General features: G+C 47.9%; 1 protein-coding gene across 1 annotated transcript in view; it reads left to right on the top strand.

The window, feature by feature from the left end:
* TMCC1 (transmembrane and coiled-coil domain family 1) overlaps positions 1-12,428 on the top strand; it is a 106,609-nt gene extending 94,181 nt beyond the window's left edge. Inside the window, exons 4-6 of the mRNA XM_009882874.1 lie at positions 700-1,634; positions 9,070-9,205; positions 11,836-12,428. Coding sequence (XP_009881176.1) covers positions 700-1,634; positions 9,070-9,205; positions 11,836-12,150 — 1,386 coding nt within the window. The 3' untranslated portion in view covers positions 12,151-12,428. The remainder of the gene's footprint in view (positions 1-699; positions 1,635-9,069; positions 9,206-11,835) is intronic.
* The last annotated feature ends 3,477 nt before the right edge of the window (positions 12,429-15,905 follow it).

The following is a 15,905-nucleotide window of genomic DNA, read 5'->3' as shown; positions in this document are numbered from 1 at the left end:
AGCGCCGGCGGCGGCTGGGCTGCTGGGGCCGTTCTGGGCTGTTTGCGCCGTTCGGGGTTATTCGCGCAGTTCGCTCGCGCTGAAAGGGCGTTCTGCTGCTGCCGGGCTAACCCGGGGGTCGTACGTCGGGACCGGGTCCTGCTGTGCCGGGCTGGGGCAGCTGGTGGCTGGGCGGTGAGGGGCTCCGGGGGCTTCTGCTTCTGCTCCAGGCGCTGACCCTAGCAGGTCTGCTGCTTTCCGGTAAGGCTCGTTACAGCTTGCTTTTGTACGAGCAGACGAAGCACCGGGAGTAACTTGGGTTTGCTGTGAACTTGGTCTGGCGGCTTCTCCTCTCTCACCGTTCCCTTCTCTGTCTTCTCCCTCGCCGGCTGATTTAGCCACTGGCCTTACACTAGAACTTCAGAGAACTCAGCCGGCCAAACTTGGGTGCCCCATCTTGCTTTGTGCTTGAGTTCTTGGTTGTTTGAGGCCATTGAGTTGGTTTAGGTACGAGGGGGGTTGCTTTTTTCTTGGCTTTTACTGGGTGTCAGTAAAGCATATGAAGCTCAATTGATTGGTACCGTACTTTGGCCAGCTGAAAAAAAGGTGCATTTTTGCAGCATTACATCCACTTGTCAAGTTGGTTGGCACAAAGAAGGAAAAGTTTTGTATTAGCGAAGCTGGTGATTAGCACTTACATTTCTCTCTCTCCCTGCCCAGATCGAGCGACTGGAAGTCAGCAGCCTCGCGCAGACCTCCAGTGCCGTGGCCTCAAGCACTGATGGCAGCATCAATGCAGACTCTGTTGATGGGACCCCAGATCCTCAGCGTACAAAAGTGGCCATCACACACCTGCAGCAGAAGATACTGAAGTTGACCGAGCAGATCAAAATCGAGCAAACAGCCCGTGATGACAATGTGGCAGAGTACCTGAAACTGGCCAACAATGCCGACAAGCAACAGAGCGCCCGCATTAAGCAAGTGTTTGAGAAGAAAAATCAAAAGTCAGCCCAGACCATCTTGCAGCTGCAGAAGAAACTAGAACATTACCATCGAAAGCTGCGAGAGATTGAACAAAATGGGATCCCTCGGCAGCCAAAGGATGTCTTCAGGGATATGCATCAGGGTTTGAAAGATGTTGGAGCAAAAGTCACTGGCTTCAGCGAGGGAGTAGTAGACAGCGTAAAAGGTGGGCTTTCCAGTTTCTCCCAAGCCACGCATTCAGCAGCAGGAGCTGTGGTTTCCAAACCCCGGGAGATTGCCTCCCTCATACGGAACAAGTTTGGGAGCGCAGACAACATTGCTAATCTGAAAGACTCCTTAGAAGAAGGCCAGGAAGATGGGGCTGGAGGCAAGGCCCTAGGTGTTATTCAGAACTTTCAGTCGAGCCCAAAATATGGCAGTGAAGAGGATTGCTCCAGTGCCACGTCGGGCTCAGTGGGAGCCAACAGCACAACAGGGGGCCCTGTGGGAGCTTCCAGCTCCAAAACAAACACTCTGGATATGCAGAGCTCAGGGTTTGATGCAATACTGCATGAGATTCAAGAAATTCGAGAGACACAAGCAAGACTGGAAGAATCATTTGAGGACCTTAAGGTTCGCTATCAGAGGGATTACTCATTGATAATGCAGACTCTGCAGGAGGAGCGGTACAGGTATGTACTTTTGTACTTTGTTTCAGAATTAAACACTGTGAGTTGCAGAGTAGCAGAGTCCTGGATGGTACAACTCAGCAGGCTGATTCAGATGGAAGTTCTGCAATCTTCTCAGGATTCTGCCCTCCCAGCTTTGTCTTATGTAAATATCGTTATCTTGCTGCTCATCTCCCTTTCTGTACAAGAAGGAAATAGCAAGGAAAAAGGTTTATTTCATAGTGTTTCCAAGATAAAAAGTCAAGCCAAAGAGGTTTAGAAAAGTGTCCCAAAAGACCAGGGGTACGCTGATGCAGTTACTGTTATCCAGTCAACGCTTTGCCCTGCAAAAATCAAAGGTTTGGGTGAAGGCGAGAGGCGGGGACTGGGTGTGGACAGTATCCTGACCCTGCCTTCTCCAGCACTCAGATCTGTGTCTACCAGAGAAAGAACATCCAGCTTTCTTAGTGTTCTCCAAAAAGACATGATCTTGCCCCTATACCAAAACTAGGATATCCCCTTCCCTTTTCTGCTCAGGCCCACAGTGGCAGGGTTCAACAAAATGAATTTAAATTAAATGTCAGATATTGGCAGTGCCCTTGTCACGGAGGTCTGTGGCTCTGGAAGTGGGTAGTGCGTGTTTCCGTCAGCCTTGCCCTCGCTGGGAGGAATGGAAGGGCGGAGGAGTTGGTGCAGCTCCACCAGCCCCGGATCAGGTCACAGGGGAGAGGTGACGGTGGCTTTGGGGGGCAGCCTGACAGCGTGGTGCGGCAGCCAGCTGCCCCCACCGCCCCCAGGAAAGCACCCCATGGAGAGCTGCGGGGGGAACCTTTCCCTTCCCCTCTGAGAGCTCTCAGCAGGCTGCCCCGTCCTGTCCAGCAGAATGTCTTGTGTCCTCACCCTCCCCGTCACACGCTGGGAGCAAGGGCTCGTCCCTCGGCTCCGGAGGGAGGAGCTACCAGCTGCCCTTCTGCAGCCATTCAGGACACGGCAGTCTAGACCAACTTTTTGAACTTTAAATAACAAATGCCAGGGGCCCGACTCCTCGGCCTGATGGAGGAGAGCAGGCTTGTGTAATGAGGCTGCTTATGGCCTTCGTCGCCTCAGCCAGGCTGCGAAGCGCGGCCCGTGGGGCTTGGCGGAGCTGCTGGGTGTGGGGACAGCCCAGCTGAAGCTCCGTGTGCCACTCGCGGCGTTGGTTTGCACGCTGCGACATGGAGTTGCGCTACAGCTCTTTAGACATGCTGGTGCCAGATCATTGGGAGAACATTTGAAAAGGCTTAGCCTGCTAGGATCTCGTGGAGACAGCAGTCTTGCTGTGTGCTTTGCAAAGCTGGGGTAGACAAAGCCAGACCAACACCACTTTCTAGTCCTGCTTTGCAACAATCAGCGATTTGCCTGAAACCGGTGCCTAGCACAGCAACTTTGGTTCCTAGTGCCTCATTGTCATGAATTCACATAACGAAGCGATGCGGAGTCTGGTCTTCCGCTCGCCCGCAGAGAGGGGTCCTGTTGTCTCTTGCTGTGTAGGTTGTTGTTTCACACGCACAGCAGCAGCCATTCATGGTGCGACGCTATATGCAAGCGCAGCACAGCTGAAGGAGCGGCCTGGAAGTACAATAGAAGACCGTATGTTGTCAGCTAAACTGGCTGCTTACTCCCTGAAAGCATCTAGCGAGGTTCACGTGGGTCCTCATGCTGGTGCAACATGGAGTTGTACCTGTCGTGCGCTGTTAACCTTCGCTGAGTGCTCCCCTGAGCTGAGCCCAGAGCCGAACCATGAACCAAGGCAGCCTGCAGTGAAAAGCTTCTGGGAGAATCCGTATTTGGCCTATAAATGCTTTAAAAAATAGTAATTTAGACCTGCCATTTGGGATGTTGGTGCGAATTAATTAAAGGTGTGACCTTTAAAGAGGAGCAGTTAAACCACATGAAGTGCCCTTGTCTCTGTGGGCTTCCAGGGGTGGGCAGGCAACGGCACCATCTGCAAGGAGCTCATGGCTTAATCACGGTGAGATTAATGCCGCATTGAACAAATCCAGAGTCTTGCTTGATAGCTTCTGTATTTTAAAATATCGTGAAGCCAAAAGCCAACATCACCCTGAGAACGGGAAGGTTACGTGATGTGTCCGCAGGCAGAGTGCCGCCACCTTGGTGGAGAGGGCTGACACCTCTTCCCCTGGCGAGGAACCCCTCTCCTTCCTCAGCTCTCCTCCGGGAAAAATGAAAAGATGGGAATGGAGGTTGTGGTTTGAAGCTGGGAGGCTGGGGATTCAAATTAATCATAACTGGCTTTAAAAGCTATAAATACCGCATAACTGCTCTATTTCTGGGAATCTTTCAAAAACAAGCACTGAGTTCACTTAGAGCTTAAAAAACAAAGTATTTTGGAGAAGCCTTTGCTCTGAGGGCATCACTGAGTGTGTGCGTGGTACCTGGAAGCTGGCTGTTTGTCCATTTCCTTTTCCGTAGATGTTCTCCTTTTTTTGCAGGTTCTGATGTTTTTTCCTTGTGTGTTTGTGCAGTTTCTGTTTCCCAGCCATGGCTTGCCTCGCAGGTTTTCCATAGCCTCCTCAATCTCTTCCCTCCCTCTCCCTGCTCCCAGACCTTGCCTATCAATGCCTGTCGGTGCGGGTTTGATGACGGGCTGTGGGACAGGGACTCGCTGGTGCAGTCACTCCGGTTCCCCCGCCCGGCGCTGTGGGTGCCGGGGCGGCAGTGCTGCCCTGCCTGCCTGCTGCCAGCACGTGCCGGCCCGGAGCTCTGTGCCGCTGCGCCAGGGCTGAGTCACCGAGGAAGGAAGATTCTGGCGGCGCCTCGGCCCTCATTGTGTTCCTTCTGCAGCGGGAGCGGGCGCTGAAATAGCTTGTGCTGCTTATCTCATCGGCTGGAAGGTGGCGGTTGTTTACTGATAGGAGCAGGGACTTTCTGTGCTATTGAGACTGAAATAAAGTTACTGCTGAGTATTTTCATCTTGCGTGTCCCTTTAGGAACCCGTTTGTACGCGGTGAAATCATGAGCTCACATATTTGGAGTGTGGCCAGTCCAAGGGTTGGGTTTCTTCCCAAGCCCGGCATCCGTGGAGAGGGCAGTTAGGTCTCCCACGCTCCCGTCGGGAGAAGTCCATCGGCCGGAGTGCTGGATGGGGGTGCTCTCATTTACCTGATCCTTGCTGTTGGCTAATTGTTGGACTTAAGTCTGTTCTCATGATTGATTTTAAAAGAGATCAAACGCAATACAGCTGCAAGGTCTGGAGGGTGGCAGAGGCCCTTCTGGAGTGCGGCCGGGCGGTGCGCTGGGTCGGATGGGCGCTCACGCGCCAGGCGGGCGCAGGAACGGGAACGGGAACCTCCCTGCGGAGCTGCCATCTGCGGCCAGGGCAGGTCCGGAGCCGGGCGCACGGCACGATGCGAGCACCGAGAGCAGCTCCTGCTCCCCGGGGAGCGAGCTCTGTCCCTCCTGTGTCATCTGGATAGAAGATGTGGAGTGTATTGCAAATAGATAATTGCTTTTAGCTAATACTCTGCTTGCTATTGAAGGCAGTGTGCTCAGTATAACAATAAAGATCAGATGAGACTTAGTATGACATACCTATAAAAATAAAAGTCTACAGAGAGAGGTATTAAACTCCCATTTGTCCCATACTGTGAAGATCTTTCAGCATCAGTTTCATCAGGGTTTCTGAACTTGCCAGAGTGCTACTGAGAGCAGATGAAATGTCTTTATCATCAAGTCTCTCCCTCGCATAGGCTGTATTATCTGTGTATTTTGCAGCTATTACTTTAAAATGCCTTAAAGCTCTTACAATGAGATGGTCGTACTTGTGTCTCTTAGCTTTTTTCACATCAGTCCCCTGGTTCGTGAACAGCAAGACTCAGGGCGGGTGTGGAAATCTGACTTGGCATTTTTCAGTGAGGTGTTCCCAGGTCCCGTACTTCAGCCGAGCTCCTTGGCAGCATACCGGCTGTCTTCCACGTGAGCATCTCTGATGACGGGATGCTTGTGACAGTCGGCACTAGGCTGTTACACAGAAAAGTTCCTGTGCTGGAGCTTGTTAATCGAGAGGCTAGTAATTGTAAGGGGAAATTTCACATTTTAGCTAGTGAAAAAATAACTCTTGGACTCTAATGAGGCATTTTCTGCACCTGAAATAAAGGAGGATTTGATCATTCAAGGCACTGCTGTGTTCACAGACAAGTTGAGACTCTGGCATAAACACTGGCCCTTGTACGTTAGAGGGGGAAGTGTGAGTATAATCTTAACCCTCTTGACAGCTGTCCTATCCCTTTTATTTTTGCAATACCTCTGAGTTAAATGTGAGCCATCCTTCAATAGGAGAACACTGGCTTAGGGCCCTCTACGTCACACAAACCCCTTTGAGCTTTTCAAATTTGGACACCAGTAGGAAACAGCAGGAAAAAAAGATCATTTTCTAAATTGTCGATAATGGGACAAGGAGTGAAAAGGAGATGAATGGAGGAAGTGTAATTTCAAAAATAAGTCTGGATGGGTTGGTTTTTTTTGTTTTGTTCTGTTTTGGTTTTTTTTAATAACCCAATTCCAGCAGTTGCCTGACACGACGGTGTCTGAAAGCGCACCTGATTCTTGGGTGCAAACTGCAAAATCTCTGGGGTCGAGCAGGGAAACAAAGCGTGGCCGGGGAGCAAGGTGGGAGTGCAGCGTTAGGGCAGGGAGGATCGGAGCCAACCCTTTTGCTAACCGTGTTATGCTTAAACTCTTAACTATAGGGATTTGCAGGGTTTCCTTACGTTTCCTGTACATTGAGGTAGGTTTGAAGTTATTAAAATACAATTGTTTCTTGGTAGAGAACAGGATTTAAGCTGCCTGGCAACAGCTGTTTTATGAAGGGCGTTTATGTGGGAGGAGGTTAAAAGACATAATCACGATATTTTCAGAAAAGCTCAAGTCCCTTCTTGTGTAACAAACCCACTGGAGAATTTTGTAATATATTAATAAAGTGAATGTATTTCAAGTAATTTATGCTGCCTTTGGGACTTAGAGTGGGTTTAGTTGTGATGTCTTGGTTGGCGGTAAGTTGTTTTTTTTTAAAGTTGGGTGGGAACAAATGGCAATATTAATTATCTGAGCTCCTTCTTCATCAGCCAGTCTTCATATGGCTATTCCCTTGTTCGCAGCTCGTTGTTCTTGGGAAACCAGTTCTCTCGCGTGTCCTGCCTTGGTTGCACAGCTATTGTGGCACCTTTCTGGGCTGAGCCCTGTCAGCAGTGGTTGTTGGTCTCACTGCGGGTTGACCACATGTGTTTCATTGCTGGAAATTGTCATGCTATGTCTGGCTCCTTCTTAGTTTAAAGGAATACTGCATTGGGAATGTAAATGAAAATTCTCTTCAGGCTTTTCAATTAAAAACAACCCCCAAGACTGTTTTTAAGGGCTAGCTTGTGCCTACCGATTCTGAATATTTGGCTTGTGAAGCACCAAAAATCTTGAAAAAAAAAAACAGAAGCAAGATTTTTGTCTTAGTTTCAGAACTTGTGTTTAAATTCTTTGTTCTAGATAAATATTGTTTATCCATGTTATGCATGTGTGTGTGTAAATTAAAATTGTAGAATCATAAACTTGTCTAGGTTGGAAGGGACCTTTAAGATCAAGTCCAACCATCAGCCTAACAGATCGATTCAGATGGAGTCAGAGGGGAACCGAAATTAAAACAAGGAATCATCTCTGTGTTTAATTCCGTAGAAATTTCTCAGTTATTAGTACCAAGGGTCAGATGATAAGAGCTACACAGTAAGCTTTTCCCATGCTGTTACCATGAGAAGACAGTCAGTGGAAATCAGTGTGGAAAAACCCCAATGGCCACAATAGCTGTACCTGCACCGTAGTTACCGTCAGAGCTGTTGCTCGTAACGAACGGAGAATGAGAGACCAGCGGGAAGCGTGGTGGAGGAGGATGGTGCGGATGGTGCCCAGCTTGCCGCTGCCACCCTGGAGCTGTGGCCGAGCTCTCTGCCCGTGTTTACCTTGTGGAAGTTATACAAATACTTGCCTGATTTTCAAAGGGTATTGAAGCATGAGTTGCTTGTAAGTTTGGACTTGAAATTCCAGAAATGAAATGCGTACATACAAATGCAAAGTATCCCTAATGGATTTTGAAAGTTCTAAAATAACATTACAGAACTATCGTCAACTTAAAAATCCCTCAACAAGAAACAAAACCACATGTCTCAGAATTGCCGTATCTCAGTTTTTTGGGCAGCCCTTTTTCTCAGGGCTGCTCCCAGACCGTTTACCAGTAGCAAACTGAAAAATAAGCCTGCAGGTTAATGATTCATGTGCCTTCCTTATAAATAATATGATGACCTTTGCTAGTTAAGCTGAATCATTCATGAGAGATAAAGAAAAAATAAGTTGAAGATATCCATGTGACCTCACATGTAAAGATCTGACAGGACCATCGTGAGGCATTGGTCATGTTTATTCACTGTGTCATTTTTATGCCAGTTACTGTTCCCAGTCTAGATGGAAATGCTTAAGAGCTTCACAGAATTCACAGAATTCACAGAATTCACAGAATTGTTAGGGTTGGAAGGGACCTCTGGAGATCATCTAGTCCAACCCTCCTGCCAGAGCAGGGTCACCTACAGCACGTTACACAGGACAGCGTCCAGGCGGGTTTTGAATGTCTCCAGAGTGGGAGACTCCCCCACCTCTCTGGGCAGCCTGTTCCAGTGCTCCACTACCCTCAAAGTAAAGAAGTTCCTTCTCATGTTAAGATGGAACTTCCTATGTTCAAGTTTATGCCCATTACCCCTCGTCCTATCACTGGGTGCCACTGAAAAAAGACTGCTCCCATCCCCCTGGCATCCTCCCATTAAGTATTTGTATGTATTAATAAGATCCCCCCTCAATCTTCTTTTCTCTAGACTAAAGAGACCCAAGTCCCTCAGCCTTTCCTCATAAGAAAGGTGCTCCAGTCCCCTAATCATCTTTGTTGCCCTTTGCTGGACCCTCTCAAGCAGTTCCCTGTCTTTCTTGAACTGGGGAGCCCAGAACTGGACACAGTACTCCAGATGCGGTCTCACCAGGGCAGAGTAGAGGGGGAGGATGACCTCCCTCGACCTGCTGGTAGCTTACGGTAGTAGAACAAAAACTGTTTGGTTTAAACAAAAGTTTGAGGAATAACTTACTGTATTCTACTTCAGTCCTTGATTTCTTGCATCACTTGACAGTTGTCATTTAATCATTTGCGTGTTTTTCCCCAGGATAGGAACAGGATTAGCATTACCTTACCTGGTCCTGAGGATTTCCTCAGTTCCCAGGGAGAGGGCCTTACACTGCAAAGCCTGCTTTTGTACTGACGGGGTAGCCACACTGGGTTTTGGTAAAAAGTCCGTGATGTTCATTGCTCCATTGTTACTGCTGTGATTTTGCCGTCCTCTTCTCGTTAAAGCTGCTGTACCATGTCTGTCATTTCTAGGTGTGAAAGACTCGAAGAGCAGCTAAATGACCTGACTGAGCTCCACCAGAACGAGATCCTCAATTTGAAACAGGAGCTGGCCAGCATGGAGGAGAAAATTGCCTATCAGTCTTACGAGCGAGCCCGGGACATCCAGGTGGGTGGTGGAACCAGGGGCACTCAGGCCCTGACTCCCACCGGCCCTCTCTGTAACTCACTCTCATTTGAAACAGTTCTGTGATTCAGTGTTTGGTGCGTATTGACGAGTTGCGAAGGGGCCTTTGTTCCCTCTCTGACCCTCGGGCCTCTCTCCGGGCCCCTTCCCTAAAGCGGGGCTGTGCCCCCCCACCTGCCAGAGCCCGCACTGCCGCTGTGTCCGCAGCGCAGTTCCTCAGTAAGCTGTAGCCAAGTGAGAGCCTGCGCCCCCTTCGCGCCCCCTTTTTGCGCGGGGTTGTGTAGGGTATTGGGAACTCACGGGCCGTGACCTGAACGCTTCCTTTACAGTAGCGTTCCCAGCAAACCGACCCTGGGTGTGTTTCTGTGTCACTAATTTGAGAGCAGTGATCACATACGTCTAAGGAAAAATGGCTTTGTGTGTCCACTGCATTCCGTCAGGAAACAATTCTTTCTGTTGATTTTGCCCAAATAAGGAGGCATTTTTAAAAGACAAGTCTCTTTCAATATGTAAAAGACCAAAACTATGGAAACAGAGATTGTGGAGTCGGAGGGCCTTCCACAGAGGAAAAGACTTGGGAGATGATGCGAGCAGCCGCTAAACCTTCTAAAGAAAGGCCTGTTCAGAAACAGATCTATCGTCCATTTTAAATACTTGTGCCAGTTTTAGCAGGCATCTCGGCTCAGATCGCTGACATGAGATATTTATAGGGTGAGCAGGGCATTGTAGGTCAAAGTTCTGCCTTTCCTCCCCCCGAGGAGCCTCAGGCAGGTGATTTCCCTGGAGCCAGGGCCGGCGGTGCTGCCGGCACGCGTGTGGCTGCGGCTGCGAGCCCGGCACAGCCAGCGGCCTCCCGGGTTGCACGCCGCTGGAGGAGACTGATCCAGTTTGCCCCGAGCTTTCAGGGACCATAGCTGAAGAGCAGCCCTCATGTTTCATTGACCTCCGCGGGCATGATGCAGTGGCAGAGAAATGTAACAGGTGACAATGACCTTTAAGGTTAAAATAAATCGTCGTCTGTGGACAGTGGCGCTGTGGCCTTTGACAGAGGAAACGGGAGGCTCTCCCTTGGGGGAATGTTGCAGTGTTCAGGTCTTGTTCTCCTCTCCAGTTTAACATGGCAGGAAGAAGTAAGGTTCTCAATAGCTTTTTTTAATCTTCATTTTATGATTCAGCGCTTTTAGTGTAAACTTGCAAATTGGGACAAACTGTTCCTCAGCATTGCTGGGGAAAAGGTAAGTGTTAAGTTTTCTTGCATTAAAAAATAGTTAGGAGCACGGGCTGATGTTGCAGCGGAACAGTGACAGGGTAGGGAGCCCTGGTTCCTATTTCGGTGATCAGTCTGAGAGAGATGGCTGCTTGCTGCAGACTTGCAGGTAGTACCCAAAGTTGGCCTTTAGGTCTGGGAAAAACAATGCTGAGGGAGAGTTAATGGAACAATTGTAACTTTGAATCTCCAAGAGCAGAAATTCTCATTGCATTAATTGCCTTAAAACCCTCCTCCTCCTCCCTAGCTCACCATGGCACGTCTCCAGTGTTGCACTGCAGGTTGGGTTGGTCCACTTGAGGTTCAGCACTGTGAAGAGGTCTGAAAACAGTCACCCCCAAGTCAACAGTGCTTTAGAGGTGTTTTGTACAGGACAGTCTTCTCCTCCCATGTACTTTTGCTGAGCCTCTTCCTAGAGGCAGTTTCACAAGTCTCATGCTTCTTACCCTTCTCAGAGACATCTCCTTTCTCCGACCCTTCCAGTGTCACCTGGAGCTCTGCCAACGCCACGGCTTGCTGTGGTCTGGAGGAGATCTTCCTCCTGGACGCCAGCTGGGCAGTCCCAGCCCTGGTGCTCCTCAGACCTTTCCCTGAGCTCATTCAGCTCACTGAGCAAGCAGAATGCGGCCAAGCCTTTTTGATTAGTTGTTTTTGTTGACTTAGTTTTCTGCTAGGTTGGCTGGAGAATTGAATGGAGTCAGACAAGTGCAAGCCACAGCAGGGAAAGTGATGGAATTGAGAGGCTCTGGGAGTGTGCATCCCAGAAGAGGAAGAGGAGTTGGAGGAGGAGTGCTGGCTGGACACAGCACCTTTGTCCTCTCAGTGGTCTCTTGAAACCAAAGCTGAAATGAGCGGCTCACTAGGTGCCCTGCTTTGTGGACAGACGGGCTGTCTGGTTGCTGAGGGCTGTTGGCCTCCCCTCCCTCCAGGCCTGGCTGCACGGCACGAGGGTGGTAAGGTCCCGGGTGACCGTTGCGTCATGCGCAGGGACGGGCAGCGCAGAGTGGCAGCTGAAGTGTGTGTTAACAAAGCCTGACTTCTGCCCAGGCTGTCCTCTCTCTGTTGAGCCTCTCTGGTGTAACTGAGACGATGAGGCGTGTACAAACGGCAATTCCTAGTTAACGAGGGGCTCCTCACCCTCAGTCCCCTGACATGGCTCATCTTCCTCTACTCCTGCAGCAGGATTTTAAATCAGTGCAGGGACTTGGGTCCTGCAGGAGGTGCCTCGGGCACGAGGAGGGCAGCCGCGGTATGGCCCAGTCAGTAAGGTAAGAGCTGTGGGCTGTCTGCCACTGGGGTGGGCTTGTGGGGTGCTGGCAACCCAGCGGTGTGTTCTTGCCCACAGGAGGCACTGGAAGCGTGCCAGACCCGCATCTCCAAGATGGAGCTGCAGCAGCAGCAGCAGCAAGTGGTGCAGCTGGAGGGGCTGGAGAACGCCACGGCCAGGAACCTGCTGGGGAAGTTCATCAACATCCTCCTGGCTGTCATGGCTGTCCTCCTCGTCTTCGTCTCCACTGTGGCCAACTGCGTCGTGCCCCTCATGAAGACTCGCAATAGGACGTTCAGCACTTTATTTATAGTGGTTTTCATTGCCTTTTTGTGGAAGCACTGGGACGCCATCACCGGCTACTTGGAACGGTTCTTGTCTCCCCCCAGATGATGGCGGCTGGAATCGGCTGCATCGCCCTCCTCCTGGCGCTTTCGGTGAGCAAGCGTGGCAAAGATTAGTCAGCAACTACTCCGCTGAAGTTTTAAAGTGTCCGAGTGAATTTGTTTACATTTAGAATAACGTTTTTTCTCTGCGAGATGCATTGCAATAGTATTTTTTAGATTTTATTCAAGAACTCTTTTTGGCGAGAATCCTGGATAATTTTTATGTAGCATGGTTCTCTTTGGATGCAAATCTTAAGATTCTTTAAAGTGTACAAAACAAATAAATAAAATACACAAATTTGGAGCATACCAATGGGCAATTTAAATTGTGGCTTGAACTACTGTACTGAACCTGTCAGGAAGAAGAGAATGTGGTTAGCCTGAGATGAGCAAAGCGAAATCTAGTGCACAGCCTTGAGTGATGGTACCACAGCAAACCCGTAACACTAAACTTTTACTGTGAAGTCTGCTCACATTCCATGTCCAAATGTATGCGGTCAGAGTGGTTTCTTTCCTTAACAAGAGAAAAACAGCAACGTGTGGATCTCTTTCCCAGCTCAGCGTCTGGGGTCACCGTTTGTGCTAACCTGACTTAACGATAACTTTCTATAAGGCTGGCTGACTTTGCTAAGCGTATGAAGTGGAAGCCTCATGCCATACACGGTAACTGCACAGTCGTGCTACAGTGTTTTGAAGTAGTCCTTGAAATACTTATCTTTAAGCAGAAGCCCTTGGTCGCACTTTTAAGGTTTTTTTTATATATGTATATTCACAGATTTAAAAAAAATCCAAACAGCATACTTGAAGAGTGTAATACTCAAACTCTCAGTGCTTCCTTATTGTTTCTAATAGGATTTTTTATTATAATTATTATTATTATTATTGGGGGTTTTTTTTGGAAGGGGCTGGGAGGGTCATTGCATTTTTTTTTCCTTTTAAATAAAGAAGTGATGTTTTTAAATGAAGAAATGCGTGAATAATTGTGAGCCGTCTTGTCCTGAAACAGTTTTGAGGAGGGCAGAGAGTAGTTTCTAGTGCCAGCCTGTCTGGAGCGCAGCGCTATTCATATGCCATTTATCTGTCCTCCTGAGCATACAGATGCAGCATCATGAAAAACATCTATCTTCTCCACACGTTTTTGTTGCGGCTGCCTTTTTTTTTTTTCTTTTTTTTTTTTTTTTTTTTTCTTTCTCCAGATGTAAAGGAGAGTATATTTATATTCCTCATTTCGGTGTCATCTCTCATTCCTGGCCTCAGGATAAGAATAAGGAATTTCTCTTCATCCCTTCCTAGGGAAAAGACAGGTTCTTTTAAGGAAAGAAATACTGAATCAACAGTCCACTTAAAAGAATGGTTGTCTCAGAAATAGCTCTGATTTAATTTTTAAATAAACCCCTAAAAAGTGAAACCAAAGTTTTCCTCCTGTCAGGCTCTGGTGAGATCTTTTGTGTGTCTGTGTAGAGATCTTCTTTGTACGCTGTGCCTGTGCGGTGTGCCATAGAGAGCATCCTCCTCTTCAGCCGTGGGGCAAGTACTCGCTGTAGGTACCTTTTGGAAGCCCCAAAGGAAGTTACAGCTTCCAGTGTAACTCTCAAGTCCAGCAACATGCCATTGCTGGGGACTTGTTGGTACTGGCAGGCAGGCGACGTGTCCAAGGAATCCCCGTTCACTCTGTGCTGGCTTTTTAACTGGTGTCCCTCTCACTGTAACAAAGCCAAGATTCAACTGCCTTCTCGTGAAATCCAAAAAGACTCCAGGATTCTCTTTCAAACCCAATTATGGTGTTCAGTTAGATCTTACTGTTTTCCTTCCTTCCTTCCAGGCTTAAGTTCCCACTAGGAACCAAATGCTGCCCAGGTGACCTAAACCAGTTGAAATCATACGTATACATATATGGAACATGTACATCATAGATACATACACACACAGAAGCCTAGGACCTTACGCTATGTGCAAATTCTGGGTTCTGAGAAATTCCCTCAAATTACGTCAGCAGCTTTGAGGGTCTTCTGATTGCCAGCGGAGCAAGCCCTCCGCCGCCGTCCAACCATCCTTCTTCCTTCAAAGGTTCTGTTTCTTTCTTCCCGTAGTCACAGGATACTCAGGTACCCCTCTCCCCCGGGATCCCAGCACGCCTCTGCCGCCCTGCACTAATCTGCTCCTGTCCTACTTAAAACACAAACTGCCAATTGCAACTGACTCAAGCCAAAAATAATCATGCTTTCCACAGAGCTGCAGACAGAGCAAAGGTTGCACAAACATTCCCTCTCGAGACCGTGCTTCTAGCACCAGCGAAACCCTGTTCTGTTCACCGCCCTTCTCTGGCCGATTCAAATTACGTGGGGAACCATCGTCTTCCCTTTATGTAGCTTTTGTCAGAAACAAAGGTGTGAATAACAGTAAGAACTGATTTGGCACATAATTGAAAAGCTTTGTTGCCTTTATTTCTGGATCTGGCCTTTGCACCTCTGTTTTTCTGTTTTCATCATGCTAGAATTGCTCCTGGTAGGTTTTTCTGTGGTCAAAGCAGGAAGGAGTTGAAAGCCAATGGATCCGGACACTCGGTGCCCCCCGTCCATAGTATTCAAAGGAAGTGTTCTTCCTCTTCTTCTTTATATCCTAATTTCATTTAGTGTCTCAACTCTGTGTTGTCTTCAGTAAATAACTGCTAACTTGCCAGAAGGCGCAGACTTAATAGAAACTGATCACCTCAAAACTGTTTGGTGAAGGCCATGTACATACGGTTCTGGACAATGTCTGTCTGTCTGTCTCCTTCTCTCTCGACAGTTCCTTCCATTCCAGAAAGTTGTCTGCAGTAATGCCATATATGATGCTGCATCCACTTTTCATATCCTAACACAACTGCCATGTGTTTTGCCTTTTGCATTAGCAGAACGTTTTGGGGTTTTCCTCCGTCTTCAATTTGAAGGTCTGTGATGATTTCTGATAGTTTAACAATGATTATATTGTTGGAAATGTGATTCTAGCTTTAAAGCTCCCTCTCCTTGTACGTGGTTGTGTTTGCTTTCTTGATGAAGCGTTTCTGGATGACGCGTAGGAGACAGTTTCTGCCATGGATGTGAGTGTGTGTGTGAGTACCTTTTATTAGCCTTCCTATGGATGTAAACTTTTTAGTGACTGTCTCTGAGTTGCAGAATGTTTCCCAAAACATTTCATATTCAGAGTTGAAATGATTCTGAAATTGCTTAGATATGTTCAGCACATATCGACTTGGCATATAAAAAGGGAAGAATATAATGGACTGTGTTAGTTCAAAAAGCAGCAGCTCTTCGTTGAAATTCTGTGGTTCAAATTAAGTTCATCTGTTTCCCCCATTTGCTTTCGCGATGTAAAGAAGAAAGAAAATCTTGATGCAAGAAAATTTACCATTTTAAATTTTATAAAGTTCTCTTTCCTGTCAGCCTCATTAGTTTAGTTTAACGATACTGAGCATGCTCACAGCAGTTACTTCATTGATTTATTCCAATCCCATGAGTTCTTGGGGTCTGATCAGATGAAATGTTGAGTTCTGTACATGTTGCACTGGGACAGAAAAGCGCTGTCTTTCAGCTTTGAAAATATGCATTTTTTTAATTAAAAAAGCAGCATTATAACAAAAGAAGCCAAGCTACAAAAAGGTTCAAGATTGGGTAGTTTTGCCAGTTTTTAAGTGAATTCTGAATGTGGCTAAAGAGTTACAAACCCTGTGTGTCTGTGTTGTGTATGCCAGGTGGTATAGTTGTAGGCAATTGACTTAGCTGT

This window comes from Charadrius vociferus, unplaced genomic scaffold, assembly GCF_000708025.1.
Source record: "Charadrius vociferus isolate BGI_N301 unplaced genomic scaffold, ASM70802v2 scaffold433, whole genome shotgun sequence".
NCBI lineage: Eukaryota > Metazoa > Chordata > Aves > Charadriiformes > Charadriidae > Charadrius > Charadrius vociferus.
The sequence above is the reverse complement of the archived record's forward strand: the minus strand, read 5'-3'. Positions and strand labels throughout refer to the sequence as shown.